This window comes from Scyliorhinus canicula, chromosome 11 (genome assembly GCF_902713615.1).
Source record: "Scyliorhinus canicula chromosome 11, sScyCan1.1, whole genome shotgun sequence".
NCBI classification, from domain to species: Eukaryota; Metazoa; Chordata; class Chondrichthyes; order Carcharhiniformes; family Scyliorhinidae; genus Scyliorhinus; species Scyliorhinus canicula.
Genome location: NC_052156.1, coordinates 97,317,918 through 97,339,033, shown reverse-complemented (window position 1 = coordinate 97,339,033; position 21,116 = coordinate 97,317,918). Strand labels below are relative to the sequence as shown.

The following is a 21,116-nucleotide window of genomic DNA, read 5'->3' as shown; positions in this document are numbered from 1 at the left end:
GGAATTAATTTGCCCATAAAACTTATCATTCGTAGCATTCTTAAAATGCCTTTTTATCCGTAGGACATGGCATCTGCAAGATTGCCCTTCTTTTATCAGGGTTAACGACTTGTGCAGAGAGCTTGTTTCCCAGGAAGGTGATGCTGTGCACATCTATTTGACATTTTGCTCTTCAGGACCCTGAGAAGCTTTTTGTCATGTTCTTCCCGTGTTGATCCCCAAATGATTGTCATCCACAAACTCGGACTCCTGGAATCCTTTCAATTATGTGCTCCATGGAACATGGAAAAACCTGAAGCAGAAATTATGCCAAATGGCATCCTTAAGAAGCAATATATTCCGCAGGGTGTGTTGAACGTAGCTTTGTGCTTTCTCTATCAAAGTTAAGTTGCCAGAAACCTTGTGACAGGTCTAATTTACTGAAATGAGTTGCTCCTGCTATCTCACATGTTATTTCCTCTCTTTTTGGTATAGGGTAATGTTCTCTCTTAATGTTCAGGTTCAGATCTTTCGGATCCATACAGATTCGTAAGTCTTCATTACACTTCTTGACACAAACCATAGAGTTTGCCCAGTCTGCAGGTTCTTCTATGCGCTTAATTACGCCTGAAACTTTCATCCTCTCTAGCCCAGCCTTCAATTTGTCTCTCAATGGAGCTGGTACATGTCTCGGTGCGTGAATCACTGGCTTTGTGTTCTCCTTTAATTAGATTTTGAACGTGTAAGGTAAAGTCACAAAGCCTTGGAAAATCTCAGGAAAATCATTTAGCATGTAGGCTTGTTGCAGAGCTGTCTGCAGTGTAGACCCATTTGACTAGCTGCAGTTCCTCACACGCTTCCATTTCTATCAGAGATTCCCATTCCGCCGCCACAACCGAAAATGTCAACGTGTAAATTCTGTTTTTTACATTGACATCGAGCTTGCGTGTTCCTAACGTCGTGATTTCATGTCCATTAGAATCTCTCAAGAATACTGTTTTATTTACTACTTATGGTTTAACTCGCACCTTTTAAACATTGGACAAATTGACGAGGTTGGCTCTCGGACCTGTGTCGCATTTGACTGTTACTGTGTCATTTACCATTAATGGCACTGTCCATTAATTATGTCCATCTTTTTGAGTTTCTGCATTAACTTCACTGTTGCTTCAAATTGTCACTGCAACACTGTCATTTTGCATGCAATGACTATACTTGTCCCCACTAGAGATCATGGGCGCCATTCTCCGCCCCCCCACGCTGGGTGGGAGAATAGCGGGAGGGCCTCCCGCCATTTTTCAGACCCTCCCGCTATTCTCCCCCCCCCCCCACGCCCGACCTGCGCCACGAATCGCCGCTCGCCGTTTTGTTACGGCAAGCGGCGATTCTCCAAGGCCGATGGGCCGAGCGGCCGGGCCTTCATGCCCGTTTGAACATGGCAGCAAACACACCTGCTTGCTGCCGTCGTAAAACGGGCGGCAGATGCCCGTTTACCACGGCCGTGCCAAGGGGGGCATAGGCCCGTGATCAGTGCCCACCGATCGCGGGCCGTGCGTCCGTAACGGACGCACTATTTTCCCTCCGCCGCCCCGCAAGACGTGGCAGCTTGATCTTGTGGGGCGGCAGAGGGAAAAGACGGCAACTGCGCATGCACGGGTTGGCGTTGTCCAACCTGCGCATGCGGGCTGACGTCATCGGCCGCGTCAGCCGGTGTGACGCTTGGCGTGCGGCCTTGATGACCGTCGTCAAGGCCGCGCCGTGTGATGCATGGGGCCGCGCTCCTAGCCCCGCCCAGGGGGGAGAATCGGCCCCGGAAGTGGGTGTGAAGGCTGCCGTGGGTCACGGCCTGTCTCACGGCAGCCTTTACGATTCTCCGCATTTGCGGAGAATCTCGCCCCATGTCGACGAAAAACGTGTCTTTGAGGCGCACTTCATCAACTGTTTCGTTTAACAAACATTTTATTAAGGCATTTTCTCCGAAGAAGTCGCTAAACGGCTGCCACCTCTAAACGAACCCTGACGTTGGTCCTCTCAGGGCAAACTTAATTTTCTCAAGCCTGAGAAACCTAGCCATGTTGCTAACCCATACCCCTGATTTTGGGGGTTTGTGTCCCTCCACGCCAGTAAGATCCATCTCCTGGCTACCAAGGAGGCAAAGGCCAAAACATCAGCCTCTCCCACCCCCTGGACTCCTTGGTCTTCCGACACTCCAAAAATCGCCACCCTCGTTTTTAGTACCAAGGACGTGACATCTGCAAAACTCAGCCAGAATCCCCAAAGCGTCAGGCATGCCCAAAACATGTGGACATGGTTTGCGGGCCCTTCTGCACACCTCACACACCTGTCCGCCACCCCAAAAAACCTGCTCATCCGGGCCACCATCATGTGTGCCTGGTGAACCACCTTGAATTGTATCAGGCTGAGCCTGGCACATGATGAGGTCGCGTTGACTATGCTCAGGGCATCCTCACACAGACCCGCCTCTAACTCCTTTCCCAAATCATCTTCCCATTTGGATTGGATTGGATTTGTTTATTGCCCCCAAACTTGTGCCCTTACATGAGGTACAGTGAAAAGTATTTTTCTGCAAGCAGCTCAACAGATCATTCAGTACATGGGAAGAAAAGGGAATTAAACAGAATTCAAGAAAATACATGAGAATACATAATAGGGCAACACAATATATACAACGTACTACAAAAGTACATTTACACTTTAGCTCACCTTATCTGGGCTTCCTCCCACTCCCTAAGTTGTTTATAGATTTCCAATACCTTGTCCTGTATCCCCTGAGGCGGTAGAAGCGGAAACGTTGAAACCTGCCTTCATACAAAATCCCTTACCTGCAGATACCAAAACCCATTCCCTCCTGGCAATTCAAACTCCACTTCCAGATCCTCCAAACAGGGAAATATCCCTCATAAACAGATCCCCCCCCCCCCCCCCCCAAGCCTCTCAATCCCAACTCTCTACCAACTCCGAAACCCCCATCCATCCTCCCCGGGACAAACCAGTGATTACCACAAATTGGACTCCACACTGATGCTCCCTCCACTCCCATATGCTTCTGCCACTGCCCCCAGAATCTCAGGGCCGCCACTACCACCGGGCTTGTGGAGTACCGGGCCAGCGAGAACGGCAGAAGAGCCATTACGAATGCCCCCAAACTTGTGCCCTTACATGAGGCTGCCTCCACCCGCTCCCACACTGACCCCTCCCCCACTACCCATTTCCTACTCATGGCCAGATTTGCCGCCCAGTAGTGGTTCCTAAAGTTCGGCAGTGCCATCCCTCTCCTCCACCACCCCCCTCCTCGGCTCCGCTCCGACAGTACTTTCTTTACTCGCTGTGTTTTACCTGACTTCATGAAAGAACGCGGAGAGACAGGGGCGAGACTTCATTAAAGTGTGGAGAGACAGGGGCGAGACTTCATTAAAGAGCGGAGAGACAGGGACGAGACATCATTAGAGAGCGGAGAGACAGGGGCGAGACTTCATTAAAGAGCACGGAGATAGGGGCGAGACTTCATTAAAGAGCGTGCAGAGACAGGGGCAAGACTTCATTAACGAGCGCGGAGAGACAGGGGCGAGACTTCATTAAAGAGCAGAGAAACAGGGGCGAGACTTCATTAAAGAGCGCAAAGAGACAGGGGCGAGACTTCATTAAAGAGCAGAGAAACAGGGGCGAGACTTCATTAAAGAGCGCAAAGAGACAGGGGCGAGACTTCATTAAAGAGCAGAGAAACAGGGGCGAGACTTCATTAAAAATCGCGGAGTGACGGGGCGAGACTTCATTAAAGAGCAGAGAGACAGGGGCGAGACTTCATTAAAGAGTGGAGAGACAGGGGCGAGACTTCATTAAAGAGCGGAGAGACGGGGCGAGACTTCATTAAAGAGTGGAGAGACAGGGACAAGACTCCATTCAAGAGCGGAGAGACAGGGGCGAGACTCCATTAAAGAGCGGAGAGACGGGCGAGGCTTCATTAAAGAGTGGAGAGACAGGGGCGAGACTTCATTAAAGAGCGCGGAGACATGGGAACATCACCCTCTGGAAGTTCCCCTCCAAGCCATTCATCATCACTTGCTGAGTCAATATCCTTGAACGTCCTATCATACATTATGGGTATGCCAGATGGACTATTCCAGATGGACTGCATAGTTCATGAACAGGGCTCACCACCCACTTTTTCAGCACTAGGAAATAAGAGCTCACCTTGCCAGTGTAGCCCATACTCCGTGAATGAAAAAAAAGGAAAATAGTATGGAGAAATGGGAAGTGTAGAATCACCGATTATTGTAAAGCATACGTCTGAATGTTTGCTGTTTTCTGAACAGGAATTAGTGGCTTTTGGAATCAGTAATATGTTTTGTGGAACATTTCGTGGCTTTGCTGGAAGTACGGCACTGTCTCGAACCGCCGTTCAAGAAAGCACAGGAGGTAAAACACAGGTACGGTATTTAAAGTTTAGTAAGTTGTTATTAATCACCCGACCTGTACTACCCTGGGTGAGCTGACAGAACGTTTTAGAGGAATACAGCACACATGGGCAGCACGGTAGAACAGTGGTTAGCACTGTTGCTTCACAGTTCCAGGGTCCCAGGTTCGATTCACAGCTTGGGTCACTGTCTGTGCAGAGTCTGCACGTTCTCCCCGTGTCTGCATGGGTTTCCTCCGGTTTCCTCCTACAAGTCCCGAAGGATGTGCCTGTTAGGTGAACTGGACATTCTGAATTCTCCCTCTTTACCCGAACAGGTGCTGGAGTATGGTGACTAGGGGCTTTTCACAGTAACTTCATTGCAGTGTTAATGTAAGCCCATTTATAACAATAATAGATTGTTATATATCATTAAAATCCAAAATCATCAGATCATTTGAATTATTGAATACTATGCACAATACTATGCAAATGCTTTTAATTTCAAGCTCAGTCCGTTTTCAAAATCTAAATTTGATTTTGTTTGTGCGAATAGAGTATGTTTAATTGAGTGAAGTTGAAATCTGTCGAATTAATTTAAAAAATGAGTGTGGACGGCACAGTGGCACAGTGGTTAGCACTGCTGCCTCACAGTGCAGGGGACCGAGGTACAATTCCACCCTTGGGTGACTGTGGGGAGTTTGCACTTTCTCTCTGTGTCTGCATGGATTTTTCGGCTGCTCTGGTTTCCTCCCACAGTCGAAAGATGTGTAGGTTAGGTGGATTGGCCATGCTACATTGCCCTTAGTGTCCAAAAATGGATGTGTAAATTAAGTTAACTGGATATTGGGATCTGACGGGGCAGTGAGCTTGGTGGAGTACTCTTCAGAGGATTGATGCAGACTTGATGAGCTGAATGGCCTCCTTCTGCACTGTCGAGATTCTATGATATAAAACTTATTGATGTAAAACCGTATATTACAGATAATTGCGCTCTGGTTTGTAATGATTGTTACTTTCACCTCTTGCACCATTGGGAGAATAAGTAAGGAAAAAGACTAAAATATTGATAAAATAATTTGCCATAGAACATAGAATATAGACCATTACAGCTCAGTACAGGCCCTTCGACCCTCGATGTTGCGCCGACCTGTGAACCCCTCTAAAGCCCATCTACACTATTCCCTTATCGTCCATATGTCTATCCAATGACGATTTGAATGCCCTTAGTGTTGGCGAGTCCACTACTGTTGCAGGCAGGGCATTCCACACCCTTACTACTCTCTGAGTAAAGAACCTACCTCTGACATCTGTCCTATATCTATCTCCCCTCAATTTAAAGCTATGTCCCCTTGTGCTAGACATCACCATCCGAGGAAAAAGGTTCTCACTGTCCACCCTATCTAATCCTCTGATCATCTTGTATGGCTCAATTAAGTCACCTCTTAACCTTCTTCTCTCTAACGAAAACAGCCTCAAGTCCTTCAGCCTTTCCTCATAAGATCTTCCCTCCATACCAGGCAACATCCTGGTAAATCTCCTCTGCACTCTTCCCAATGCTTCCACATCCTTCCTACAATGCGGCGACCAGAACTGCACGCAATACTCCAAATGCGGCCGCACCAGAGTTTTGTACAACTGCAATATGACCTCATGGCTCCGAAACTCAATTCCTCTACCAATAAAAGCTAACACATTGCCATCAACTGCTATTTACCATCATGCATAAAAACATCTTTCCAGGCAGTTGGGTCTCGGCCACAATGCGTGACCGTCTTCTACCTGAACCTTCAAGGTCATGGTGGCATTCAATCTTTGTCTTCAGGTTATTCCAGGAATTAATTGTGGACCTGGATGTCACCTCTTCACACATCAGGAATCTGCTCTGTATGTCCTATCTGGAGGGTGTGGCATTACATCTATTCTGAAAGAAGTGGGCTATTGTAGACAGCGAGGGCAATGGTAGTTTGCTGCCAACAATGGATTTTCTCGGGTTCAGAAGATCATTGATTACACACACAAAGCCATTGTCAAATCCATAGAATCCCTACAGTGCAGAAAAACCATTCGGCTCAATGTTTCTGCACCAATCCTCTGAATGAGGGCCCACTCCCCCGCCCTATCCCTGTAAACCCGCACACTAACCTGGTCAATCCACCGAACCTGGACATCTTTAGACTGTGGAAGGAAAGTGGAGCACCTGGAGGAAACGCACGCAGACACTGGGTGAAGGTACAAACTCCACACAGATAGTCACCCAGGTCCCTTGTACTGTGAGGTAGCAGTGCTAACCAATGTAACACCGTGCTGCTCACAGCTATGAACTGGCCAGCCAGATTCCTGAACAGGAAAGGATATCACTCACTGAATGTGCAGTTTGTCTCCAGCCACATCATGTGCATCTTACAGGGCTGTACTCGGTTCCTGAGCAGCTTGATACTGACCTCGGACATTAGACAATGTCAACACCGGCAATCCCTCGTGTACCATCTCCTCAGCAAAACAGCAAACCCAGTCGTGGCTGTGGGCACTTTTAAAAAGGCACTTTGTTATTAAATCCCACCTGCAGGCTACTCCCAGCACAGCTGATCAAACGTCAAATTCACCTATCGTCCAATGAGGGCCTTTTCATTTAAACATCTCATTATATCGCTGACATAGATGAAACAAAGAGACGGGATCTGGAAATATTCTCCAGATGCAATAATAGAATCTTACAACACAGAAAACTATGCCTGCTCTTTGGTAGAATTAACCCTGCAAATCTTTCTTTTTCAAGAATTAATCCACTTTCCTTTAACATAGAAACATACATAGAAAATAGAAACAGGAGGACGCCATTCGGCCCTTTGAGCCTGCTTCGCCATTGATTATGATCATGGCTGATCAATACCCTATCCTCCATCCCCATCCCCACACTTGGTCCCTTTAGCCCCAAGAGCTATATCTAATTCCTTCTTGAAATTACACACATTTTGGTCTTAACTCCATTCTGTGGTAGTGAACTCCTCAGATTCACCACTCTCTGCAGTGATGGCAGCACGGTAGCATGGTGGTTAGCATAAATGCTTCACAGCTCCAGGGTCCCAGGTTCGGTTCCCGGCTGGGTCACTGTCTGTGCGGAGTCTGCATGTCCTCCCCGTGTGTGCGTGGGTTTCTTCCGGGTGCTCCGGTTTCCTCCCACAGTCCAAAGATGTGCGGGTTAGGTGGATTGGCCATGCTAAATTGCCCGTAGTGTCCTAAAAAAAAGTAAGGTTAGGGGGGGGGGGTTGTTGGGTTATGGGTATAGGGTGGATACGTGGGTTTGAGTAGGGTGATCATTGGTCGGCACAACATCGAGGGCCGAAGGGCCTGTTCTGTGCTGTACTGTTCTATGTTCGATGTTCTCTGGCCCATGAAATTTCCCCTCACCTCTGTCATAAAAAGATTGGTTCTTGTCCTCAAACTATGATCCCAGTTCTGGACTCCCCCACCAACGGGAACATTCTTTCTGAATTTACCATATCTAATCCTGTTAGAATTTTGTAAGTTTCTATGAGATTCCCTCTCCCTCTTCTAAACATCAATGAATATAATCCTAGCCGACTTAATCTCTCCTCATATGACAGTCCCGCAATCTCAGGAATGACCTGGTAAACCTTTGCTGCACTCCCTCCATAGCAAGAACATCCTTCCTCAGATAAGGACAACCAAAACTGGCACACAATACTCCAGGTGTGGCCTCACCAATGCCCTACAACAATTTCAATAAAACATCTCGATTCCTATACTCAAATCCTCTTGCTATAAAGGTCAGCATATCATTTGCCTTCTTTATTGCCTGCTGTACCTACGAGCTTACTTTCAGCAACTGATGTACGAGGACACCAAGGTCTCGCTGAGTATCCACTTCTCTCAATTTACACCAATTCAAATAATAATCTGCCTCCCTACTTTTGCTACTGAAGTGGTAACCTCACATTTAGCCACATTATACTGCATTTGCCATGCCTATGCCCATTCATTAAGTTATTATTGATTAGCCATTCATCACCTTTTCAAGTTGTGCATTCCAGATCATAACTCACGTCATTAAAAAATTACCCTCAACTTCTACCCCAGATTTCTTGATTTTTGAAAAAAAAAATCTATATCTAAGACACTCAGTGATTTGACCTCAACAGCCTTCTGCGACAAAGAGTTCCACAGATTCACCACCCTCTGGTTGAAGAAATTCTTCCTCGTCTCTGTTTTAAAAGATCGTCTCCTTAGTCTGAGATTGCGTCCTCTGGTTCTAGTTTTTCATACAAGTGGAAACATCCTCTCCATGTCCACTCAATCCAGACCTCGCAGTATCCTGTAAGTTTAATAAGATCCCGCCTCATCCTTCTAAACTCCAATGAGTACAGACCCAGAGTTCTCAACCGTTCCTCATGCGGCAAGCTCGTCATTCCAGGGGCGAAATTCTCCGACCCCACGCAGGGTCGGAGAATCGGCCGGCAGCGGCGTTATTCCCGCTCCCGCAGGGTTTTTAAATCTCTGACCGGCCAAAAACGGGCGCTGTGCAAATCCCGCCGGCAGCCTCTGAAAACAGCTGGCGCCGGCGGGATTTCATTTTTTGTTTAGTTTCCACAAATCTCCGGCCCGGATGGGCCGAAGTCCCGCCGACGTGGCCACGGGTCACGTCGGCGAAAATCACAGTTGCTTTAAAACGGCGTCAACCATTGATGATGGTTGACGCCGTTCAGTGTCGGGGGGTGGGTTGCGGCATCGGGGGGGGGGGGGGTGGGTTGCGGCAATCGGGGGGGGGGGGGTGCGGCATCGGGGGGGGTTGCGGGCATCGGGGGGGTTGCGGCATCGGGGGGGGGTGTGGGTTGCGGCATCGGGGGGTGGGTTGCGGCATCGGGGGGGGTGGGGTTGCGGCAATCGGGGGGGGGTGGGTTGCGGCATCGGGGGGGGGGTGGGTGGGTTTGCGGCATCGGGGGGGTGGGTTGCGGCATCGGGGGGGGGGTTTGCGGCATCGGGGGGGTTGCGGCAATCGGGGGGGGGTGGGTTGCGGCATCGGGGGGGGTGGGTTGCGGCATCGGGGGGGGGGGTTTGCGGCATCAGGGGGGTTGCGGCATCGGGGGGGCATCGGGGGGGGTTTGGGGGCAGCGGCGTGCAGAGAGGGGGGGGCGACGGATGCCCAGGGCCAATGCACCGTCGCCCCCCCCTCTGTACGCCGCTGCCCCCTACCCCAACCACCCCCCCTCACCACCCCTACCTCCCTCCAACGCCCCTACCCCCTCCCCACCACCCCTACCCCCCTCCCCACCACCCCTACCCCCCTCCCCACCACCCCTACCCCCCTCCAACGCTGCCCCCCCATCTCTCGCAACACCGCAACCCCCCACCCTCAACGCCGCAACCCCCCTTCATCGCCGCAACCCCCCCCTCTCAACGCCGGTTCCCCCCCTCTCAACGCCGGGTCCCCCCCTCTCAACGCCGGGTCCCCCCCTCTCAATGCCGGGTCCCCCCCCTCAACGCCGGGTCCCCCCCCCTCTCAACGCCGGGTCCCCCCCCCTCAACGCCGGGTCCCCCCCCTCTCAACGCCGTGTCCCCCCCCCTCAACGCCGAGTCCCCCCCCCTCAACGCCGGGTCCCCCCCCCCTCAACGCCGGGTCCCCCCCCTCAACACCGGTACCCACACCCCGTCCCCCTCCCTCTGAAGGCCGGTACCCCACACACCCCCCCTCTCTCCTCCTCCCCCCCTTCCTTCCTCCTCCCCCCTTCCTTCCTCCTCCCCCCCTTCCTTCCTCCGTCCCCCCCCCTTCCTTCCTCCCCCCCTTCCTTCCTCCGTTAGTGGGGGGGGTGCGGCGTTAGTGGGGGGTGGGGCGGTGCGGCGTTGGAGGGGGGTACGGGTGGTGATGGGGGTAGGGGTGGTGAGGGGAGGGGGTTGGGGTAGGGGCAGCTGCGTGCAGAGGGGGGCGACGGTGCGTTGGCCCCGGGCATCCGTCGCCCCCCCTCTCTGCACGCCGCTGCCCCCAAACTCCCCCCCCATGCCGCAACCCCCCCCCCGATGCCGCAACCCCCCCCCGATGCCGCAACCCCCCCCCCCCGGTGCCGCAACCCCCCCCCCCCCGATGCCGCAAACCCCCACCCCAAATGCCGGAACCCCCCCCCCCCCCAAATGCCGGGTCTGTCTCTCTCCTCCTCCCCCCCCCTCCCCCCCCCCCCCCAAACGCCGGGTCAGTCTCTCTCCTCCTCCTCCTCCAAAAAACGCCGGGTCTCACCACTTCCGCAGCTGGTGAAACTGACGCGTATCGCGTCAGTCAGCTGCTGGCCCCTCCGGGAACGGAGAATAGCCGCCTAAAAGAAGGCCCCCACGCCGGAGTCATCTACTCCAATTTTGCTCGCCGGAATCGGCGTTACGACGGTCTGCAGAGAATTTCGCCCCAGGTATCATCCTTGTGAACCTCCTCTGACCCTTTCCAAGGCCAGCACATCATTCCTTAGATACGGGGCCCAAAGCTGCTCATAATACTCCAAATGGGGTCTGACCAGAGCCTTATATAACTTCAGAAGTACATCCTTGGTCTTGTATTCTGGCCCCCTCGCCATGAATGCTAACATTGCATTTGCCTTCTTAACTGCCGACTGAACCTGCACGTTAACCTCGAGAATCTTGAACAAGGCTCCCAAGTCCCTTTTTGCTTCTGATTTCCTGAGCATTTACCCGTTTAGAAAATAGTATATACCTCCATTCCTCCTTTCAAAGTGCATAACCTCACACGTTTCCACATTGTATTCCATCTGCCACTTCTTTGCCCACTGTCCTAGCCTATCCGAGTCCTTCTGCAGCCCCCCTACTTCGTTGATACTACCTGTCTCTCTCCATATCTTTGTATCATCTGCAAACCTAGCAACAATGCCTTCAGTTCCTCCTTCCAGATTGTTAATGCTTATTGTGAAAAGTTGTGGTCCCAGTACTGACTCCTGAGGCACACTGCCTCACTGCCTCAGGCACCGGCTGCCAAAAAGGGCTGAAAAAGACCCCTTTATCCCCATTCTCGACCTTCTGCCAGTCAGCCAATTCTCTATCCATGCCAGGATCTTACCCATGGGCTCTTAACTTATTTAACACTCTCCATGCGGCACCTTGTCAAAAGACTTCTGGAAATCTAAATAAATCACATCCAGTGGTTCTCCTTGGTCTAACTTCCTTGTTACCTCCTCAAAGAACTTTAACAGATTTGTCAGACATGACCTCTCCTTGACAAAGCCGTGCTGGCTCAGCCCTATTTTATCATGCAATTCCAAGTACTCCGCGATCTCATCTTTAATAACAGACTCTAAAATCTCACCAATGACCAAAGTCAAGCTAACCAACCTGTAATTTTCCATCTTCTGCCTCCCTCCCTTCTTAAACAGTGGTGTTACATTAGCCACTTTTCCACTTCCTGATTCAGGTGATTCCTGAAAGATGACCATCAATGCCTTCACAATCTCCATAGCTTTCTCTTTTAGAACCCTGGGGTGTAGTCCATCCAGTCCAGGTGATTTATCCACCTTCAGACCTTTCAGTTTTCCCAGAACCTTTCCCTTAGTGATGGTCTCTGCACTCACTTCTGTCCCCTGATTCTCGAGGAGCTCTGGCATCCCACTGGTGTCTTCCACAGTGAAGACTGATACAAAGTAACTATTCAGTTCCTCTGGCATTTCTTTGTTTCCCATTATTACTTCCACAGCCTCATTTTCAGTGGTCCAATGTCTATATTTGCCTCTCTCTTACATGTTATATATTGAAAAACTCCTCCTATCTTATTTTATATTACTAGCTAACTTACATTCACATTTCATCTTCTCCCCCCTTATTGCTTTTTTAGTTGTCCTCTGCTCACTTTTAAAGGGTTCCCAATCCTCTGGCTTCCCACTAATCCTCATTATGATCCCTTTAGCCACAAGGGCCACATCCAGCATCCATCTTGAATATATCTAACGAACTGGCCTCGAATGCTTTCTGTGGTAGAGAATGCCACAGTTTCACAACTCTCTGAGAGAACAAGTTGTTCCTCATCTCAGTCCTGAATGGCTTACCCCTTAGGCTGTAACCTCCAGTTCTTAATGTCCGCAACATTGGGAACATTTTTCCCGCATCTAAACTGTCTAGTTCCATCAGGATTTTATTGTTTCTATGAGATCCCCTCTCCTTCTAAACTCCAGGGTGTACAGACCACTTGATCCAGTCTTTCTTCATATGTCAGTCCTGCCATCCTGGGAATTAGTCTGGTGAACCTTCGCTGGACACTTTTTCTATGGCAAGAATGTCCTTCCTCAAACTAGAGGGCCAGAACTGCACACAATACCCAAGTGCACAATACACAATACTGCACAATATCATTCAGATACTGCACAATATCATTCAGAACAGTTCCTCCCTATCTATTCCATCAAATCCCTCAATTTTGGATATACGGTGGCACAGTGGTTAGCACTGCTGCCCCACAACATCAGTGTTTGACTCTGACCTTTGGTGACTGCCTGTGTGGAGTTTGCATGTTGTCCCCCTATCTGCATGGGATTTCTCCGGCTGCTCCAGTTTCCTCCCTCAGTCCAAAGGTGTGCAGTTTAGGTAGATTAGCCATGATCAATTTCCCCTTAGTGTCCAAAAATGGTTAGGTGAAGTTACTGGGTTATGGGGATAGAGTGGAAACATGGGCCTAGGTAGGGTGCTCTTTCAGAAGGTCAGTGCAGACTCGATTGCCTGAATGGCCTCATTCTGCACTGTAGTGATCTTTCTATGATTCTATCTTCCTATAATCTTTTCTGATCTGAGGAGAAGAATCCTAGCTTCTCTTCCCTCTTTCCTAGTCCCATCTCAGTAAATCTTCTCCGCACCCTCCAACGCCTTGGTATCCTTCCTAAAGTATGCTCAAGCATTCAGGAATTGATCAACCAGGCACTGGGTATTTGGGAACCTCACAACTATGAAATATGTTATTGCACAAATGAGATGCTGAAAGGAGAGGGAAATAGGAAAGGATATATAAGAGAACAGCTTTAATTGATTTTGATTCAATTTTGATTCAGGTTGCTAGTCTAATATCTGCCATAATGGTGATGATTGTAACATTGGCCATTGGGTTCCTGCTCGTCCCTCTACCCAAGGTAGGTAATCACATATCACTGCTTTGTCTGAGTATTCTTTACTTTAGTTATGTCCTTTTATTGACTGTCATGAACATGGTCACAGAATCATTGAAAGCTGCACATGTATTTGGTTGTTTTTCATGCACATGTTACACTTCTCAATTTCAATGACAATCAATTGTTCAACCAGATAGAAAAAAATAATATTTTGGTCTATCTTCGAAAACTCATTTATTTCATTGGTGCTTTGGTCAATGAATGGTCAGAAAGCCATTTGTGCCAGTAAAACCAGCCATTCCTTGACATAAAATCATGGAATTTTACAGAAGGAGGCCATTCAGCCCATCGGTTCTGTGCAGCCTCTTTGAAAGATCTAACCCATTATTTTCCAATTTTTTCTTTCCAATAAATCTGTATTTTTCCCTTCAAGTATTTTTGTCATTTATGGGATGTGGGCATCGCAGGTTAAGCCAGCATTTACTGCCCATCGCTAGTTAACCTTCAGAAGGTTGTGGTACGCTGCCTTCTTGAACTGCTGCATTCCCTAAGGGTAGGTATACTAACTATGCTGTTCGGGAGCAAGTTCCAGGATTTTGCCCCAGCATCAGCGAAGGAACAGCGATATATTTCCAAGTCAGGGTTCCAGGTGGTGGGGTTCCCAGGTATCTGCTACTCTTGTCCTTCTGGATGGAAAGAGTTGCTTGTGGGGAAATCTACAGAAGAGCATTAGTTAAGAAAAGAAATGGGTGGGTACAGGCCCAACATCTTCCCTCCAGGGTAATAGGAAGGAGTAACAAGCCCAGAGTACCATGGATGACCAGAGACATGCAGGATACGATGAGAAGGAAAAGAGAGCCTTTTAGCAAATACAGGAGCAAATCAACTGTGGTATTAATGGAGTACAAAAAGTGCAGGATGGAGCTTAAGAAAGCAATTAGGAGAGTAAAGAGGGTTATGAGAATGTTCTGCTGTAAAAGTAGGGAAATTCCCAAGATATTCAATATAAATGGGGAGAGGATAACCACGGAAAGAGTAGGGTCCATTAGGGACCAACAGGGAAATCGGTGGGTAGAGCCAGACGAGATTGGCATGATTTGAACGGATACTTTATATCAGTGTATCCAGATGAATGAGGAGGGAGATGTAGAACTTGGGGAGAGAGACTGTGAGGTTCTTGAGCAAATTGTCACAGGGAGTGATAAGGTATTGGAGGCTTAAAAGTGGACAAATCACCAGATCCATATGAATTGTGTCCCAAGATGCTGTGGGAAACAAGGGAGGGACTCTGACCCAATTTTTTAATTAACCGGGTGCTCCGGTTTCCTCCCACAATCCAAAGATGTGCAGGTTAGGTGGATTGGCCATACTAAATTGTCTTTGGTGTCCAAAAAAGGTGGATTTACTGGATTATGGGGATAGGGTGGAGGTGTGGGCTTAAATAAGGTGCTCTTTCCAAGGGCCGGTGCAGAGTCGATGGGCCAAATGGCCTCCTTCTGCACTGTAAATTCTATACCCATCTATAAGGAAGTGGAGAGTATTCCATTACACTGCTGACTTGTGCCTTACACTCCTGACTTGTGCCTTGTCGATGGTGGACAGGCTTTGGGAAGTGGGAGTTAGGAGGTGAGTTACTCACCGTAGGATTCTTAGCCTTTGACTTGCCCTGGTAGCCACAATATTAATATGGCTCATCCAGTTCAGTTCCTGATTAATGGCAACCTCCTAGGATGTCGACTGTGGGGGATTCAGCGATGATATTGCCATTCAATGTCAAGAGGTGATATTGACATCCCCTCTTGTAGGAGATGGTCATTGTCTGGCAATTTGTGTCACAAAAATAACTTGCCAAGGCTGGATATTGTCCAGGTCTTGATGCATTTGGACATGGACTGCATCATTATCTGAGAAGTCGTAAATGGTGTTGAACTTCTCGAGTGTTGTTGGAGCTGCACCCATCTTGGAAAGTGGAGAGTATTCCATTATATCCCTAACTTCTGCCTTGTTGATGGTGGACAGGCTTTGTGGAATCAGGAGGTGAGTTAGTTGGCACAAGATTCCTAGCCTCTGACCTGATCTTGTAGCCGCAGTATTTATATAGCTGGTCCAGTTCATTTTCTGGTCAATGGTAACCCCCAGGATGGTGATAGTGGGTGATTCAGTGATGGTAAGGCCATTGAAAGTAAAGGGCCAGTGGTTTGATTCTCTCTTATTGGAGATGGTCATTGCCTGGCACTTGTGTTGCATGAATGTTACTTGTCAGTTTGTCAGACGAAGCTTGGATATTGCCGAGGTCTTGCTGCATCAGTATCTGAGGAATCATTTTTTTTAAAATATAATTTTTATTGGAATTTTTTACAGAAAATATAAAACATAACGACAAACAATGAAATGCAACAAAATAACCCATAATAACTGTGACACCCCCAGACCGTATCGACGCATGTATCACATCCCCCCACCCCCCCAACCCCAATGAACAACAAAGAACTTAAAAATATATTAAAATTAAATAAACAAACATAGTCATTGTCCGCCCCCCCCCCCTCTTTTCCCTCCCCCTTCCCCCCCTCCCCCTCCGGGTTGCTGCTGCTACTGTCCCTGTACCCTATCGTTGAGCCAGAAAGTCGAGAAAAGGTTGCCACCACCTAAAGAACCCTTGTACCGACCCTCTCAGGGCGAATTTGACCTTCTCTAGCTTAATGAAACCCGCCATGTCATTGATCCAGGTCTCCACGCTTGGGGGCCTCGCATCCTTCCATTGTAGCAAGATCCTTCGCCGGGCTACTAGGGACGCAAAGGCCAGCACACCGGCCTCTTTCGCCTCCTGCACTCCCGGCTCCACCCCAACCCCAAAAATCGCGAGTCCCCATCCTGGCTTGACCCTGGATCCCACCACCCTCGACACCGTCCTCGCCACCCCCTTCCAGAACTCCTCCAGTGCCGGGCATGCCCAGAACATATGGGCATGGTTCGCTGGACTCCCCGAGCACCTGACACACCTGTCTTCACCCCCAAAGAACCTACTCATCCTCGTCCCAGTCATGTGGGCCCTATGCAGCACCTTGAATTGGATGAGGCTAAGCCGCGCACACGAGGAGGAAGAATTAACCCTCTCCAGAGCATCAGCCCATGTCCCGTCTTCGATCTGTTCCCCCAGTTCCCCCTCCCACTTAGCTTTCAGCTCCTCTACTGACGCCTCCTCCGCCTCCTGCATAACCTTGTAGATATCAGATATCTTCCCCTCTCCGACCCAGACCCCCGAAAGCACCCTGTCGCTCACCCCCCTCGCGGGAAGCGAAGGGAATCCCTCCACCTGCCGCCTAGCAAATGCCTTTACCTGCAGATACCTGAACATGTTCCCCGGGGGGAGCCCAAATTTCTCCTTCAACTCCCCCAGACTCGCAAACCTCCCATCAATAAACAGGTCCCTCAGCTGTCTGATGCCCGCTCTGTGCCAACCCTGAAATCCCCCATCAATGTTCCCCGGGACGAACCTATGGTTCCCCCTTAACGGAGCCTCCATCGAGCCCCCCACTTCTCCCCTATGTCGCCTCCACTGCCCCCAAATCTTGAGGGTAGCCGCCACCACCGGACTCGTGGTATACCTCGTAGGAAGGAGTGGCCACGGCGCCGTTACCAGGGCCCCCAGGCTTGTATCTCCACAGGACGCCCTCTCCATCCGTTTCCATGCTGCCCCCTCCCCCTCCATTACCCACTTGCGCACCATCGACACATTGGCCGCCCAATAATACCCCGAGAGACTGGGTAACGCCAGCCCCCCCCCATCTCTACCCCGCTCCAAGAAGACCCTCTTCACCCTCGGGGTCCCATGCGCCCAAACAAAGCTCTTGATGCTGCTAGTCACCCTTCTAAAAAAGGCCCTAGGGATAAAGATGGGCAAACACTGAAAAAGGAACAAGAACCTCGGGAGAACCGTCATTTGACGGACTGCACTCTACCCGCCAACGATAGCGGCACCATGTCCCACCTTTTAATTCCTCCTCCATCTGCTCCACAGCCTGGTAAAATTAAGCTTATGGAGAGTCCCCCAACTCCTGGCCACCTGCACCCCCAGGTATCTGAAACTCTTCACTGCCCTCTTAAATGGGAGTCTCCCAATTCCCTCCTCCTGATCACCCGGGTGTACTACAAATACCTCACTCTTGCCTAAATTTAACTTATAGCCCGAGAAGCCCCCAAATTCCGCTAACAGCTCCATCACCCCCGGCATTCCCTCCTCTGGATCCGCCACATACAACAGCAGGTCATCCACATACAGTGATACACGATGTTCCTCCCCACCCTGCACCAGACCCCTCCATCTCCTGACTCCCTCAACGCCATAGCCAAAGGTTCAATCGCCAGTGCAAAGAGTAAGGGGGACAGGGGGCACCCCTGCCTGGTCCCACGGTAGAGCCTAAAGCACTCCGATCGCCTTCCATTGGTAACTACACTTGCCATCGGAGCCGCGTAGAGCAGCCTCACCCATTTGATGACTCCCTCCCCGAATCCGAACCGCTCCAGCACCTCCCACAGGTACCCCTACTCAACTCTATCAAACGCTTTCTCCGCATCCAGTGCCACCACTATCTCAGCCTCCCCCTCCACTGCCGGCATCATAATAACATTTAGCAGTCTCCGCACATTCGTGTTGAGCTGCCGTCCCTTAACAAATCCTGTCTGATCCTCGTGTATCACCCCTGGCACACAGTCCTCTATTCTGGTGGCCAGGATCTTCGCCAGCAACTTAGCGTCAACATTGAGGAGCGAGATAGGCCTGTATGATCCACACTGCAAGGGGTCCTTATCCCGCTTCAGGATCAGAGAGATCAGTGCCCGCGACATCGTCGGGAGAAAAGCCCCCCCCTCCCATGCCTCATTGAAGGCTCGCACCAACAGGGGGCCCACCAGATCCGCATACTTTTTATAAAATTCCACCGGGAACCCGTCCGGCCCCGGCGCCTTACCTGACTGCATTTGTCCCATCCCCCTGACTAGCTCCTCCAACTCTATCGGCGCCCCCAGCCCCTCTACCAGCTCCTCTTGAACCCTTGGCAAACATAGCCTGTTCATGAAGCTCTCCATCCCCCCTCCCCCCATCGGAGGTTCTGACCGGTACAGTTCCTCGTAGAAGTCCCTAAAGACCCCATTTACTTCTGTCCCCTTCTGCACTACATTCCCACCCCTATCCGTCACTCCACCAATTTCCCTAGCCGCATCCCGCCTGCGGAGGCTGATGCGCCAACATCCTGCTCGCCTTTTCCCCATACTCATATACCGCGCCCTGCGACCTCCTCCACTGTGTCTCCGCCTTTCTGGTGGTCAACAAGTCAAATTTGGCCTGCAAACTACGCCGTTCCCCCCAGCAACCCCTCCTCCGGTGCCTCCGTGTATCTCCTGTCCACATCCAGGAGCTCCCTCACCAGTCTCTCCCTCTCCTTCCTCTCCCTCCTTTCCCTATGGGCCCGGATGGAGATCAGCTCCCCCTGGATCACTGCTTTCAGAGCCTCCCAGACCATCCCCACCCGGACCTCCCCCGTGTCGTTGGTATCCAGATACCCCTCAATACTTCCCCGGACTCTCCTACACACCTCCTCATCAGCCAGCATCCCCACATCCAGGCGCTGGTCCCGCACCTCCCCCATCTCCAGATCAACCCAGTGCGGAGCATGGTCTGAAATCGCTATGGCCGAATACTCTGCATCCTGCACCTTCGGGATCAATCCCCTGCTCAGGACGAAAAAATCTATTCGGGAATAGACCCTATGGACATGGGAGAAAAAGGAATACTCCCGCGCTCTCGGCCTCCCAAACCTCCAGGGATCCACCCCTCCCATCTGGTTCATAAACCCCCTCAGCACTTTGGCTGCCGCCGGTCTCCTACCCGTCCTTGAACTGGACCGGTCCAGTGGGGGATCCAGCACTGTGTTAAAGTCTCCCCCCATGATGAGGCCCCCCGCCTCCAGATCCGGAATGCGGCCCAACAAGCGCCTCATGAAGCCGGCATCATCCCAATTCGGGGAATATACATTAACCAGCACCACCTTCTCTCCCTGCAGCCTACCCTTCACCATAATATATCTGCCCTCCTTGCCCGACACCACCTCAGCCGCCTCGAACGCCACCCTCTTCCCCACCAGAATCGCCACCCCCCGGTTCTTCGCGTCCAATCCTGAGTGAAAAACCTGCTCCACTCACCCCTTCCTCAGACGAACCTGGTCCGCCACCTTCAAGTGGGTCTCCTGGAGCATAGCCACATCCGCCTTCAGCCCCTTCAGATGAGAAAATACCCTAGTTCTCTTAACCGGCCCATTCAGCCCCCTCACGTTCCAGGTAATCAGCCGGATCAGAGGGCAACCTGCCCCTCTCCCCCGCCGGCTAGCCATAGCTTATCGACTGCTCGCCTCAGGCCAGCTCTCCCCGCCTGACCCGTTCCCCATGGCGATAACGCCTCTCCTCTACCCCCCCGGCCCACACCAGCTCCTTCCTGGCCATTCCAGCAGCAACCCGGTATCCCCCCCCCCACCCCCCCAGGCTAAGACCCCTCCTAGCCGCGACGCACCCTCCATGGTACTTCCGTGAGTCAGCTGACTTCTGCTGACCCGGCAGCTCCCGCCAAAACCCATCTCCTCCCGGCATGGGGTCATCCCCCTCTTGCCACACCTCCTTGGCACCGCTTCAGCGGGGGAAAGAAAACCAAAGGTTTTGTACAGCTGCATCATCACCTCACGGCTCTTAAATTCAATCCCTCTGCTAATGAACGCTAGCACACCATAGGCCTTCTTCACAGCTCTATCCACTTGAGTGGCAGCTTTCAAAGAACTATGAACATAGACCCCAAGATCTCTCTGCTCCTCCACATTGCCAAGAACCCTACCATTAACCCTGTATTCCGCATTCAGATTTGTCCTTCCAAAATGAACAACCTCACACTTGTCAGGGTTAAACTCCATCTGCCACTTCTCAGCCCAGCTCTGCATTCTATCTATGTCTCTTTGAAGCCGACAACAGCCCTCCTCACTATCCACAACTCCACCAATCTTCGTATCATCTGCAAATTTACTGACCCACCCTTCAACTCCCTCATCCAAGTCGTTAATGAAAATCACAAACAGCAGAGGACCCAGAACTGATCCCTGCGGTACGCCACTGATAACTGGGCTCCAGGCTGAATATTTGCCATCCACCACCACTCTCTGTCTTCTATCGGTTCCAACTGGCCAAATTCCCCACTATCCCATGCCTCCTTACTTTCTGCATAAGCCTACCATGGGGAACCTTATCAAATGCCTTACCAAAATCCATGTACACTACATCCACTGCTTTACCTTCATCCACATGCTTGGTCACCTCCTCAAAGAATTCAATAAGACTGGTAAGGCAAGACCTACCCCTCACAAATCCGTGCTGACTATCCCTAATCAAGCAATGCCTTTCCAGATGCTCAGAAATCCTATCCCTCAGTACCCTTTCCATTACTTTGCCTACCACCGAAGTAAGACTAACTGGCCTGTAATTCCCAGGGTTATCCCTATTCCCTTTTTTGAACAGGGGCACGACATTCGCCACTCTCCAATCCTCTGGTACCACCCCTGTTGACAGCGAGGACGAAAAGA

General features: G+C 50.7%; 1 protein-coding gene across 2 annotated transcripts in view; it reads left to right on the top strand.

Annotated features, from left to right (window-relative positions):
* LOC119973214 (chloride anion exchanger-like) overlaps positions 1 to 21,116 on the top strand; it is a 146,472-nt gene that overhangs the window by 47,325 nt on the left and 78,031 nt on the right. For both annotated transcript variants that reach the window (XM_038810873.1, XM_038810874.1), the window contains 2 exons: positions 4,314 to 4,427; positions 13,441 to 13,518. In XM_038810873.1, the coding sequence (XP_038666801.1) occupies positions 4,314 to 4,427; positions 13,441 to 13,518 (192 nt within the window). The remainder of the gene's footprint in view (positions 1 to 4,313; positions 4,428 to 13,440; positions 13,519 to 21,116) is intronic.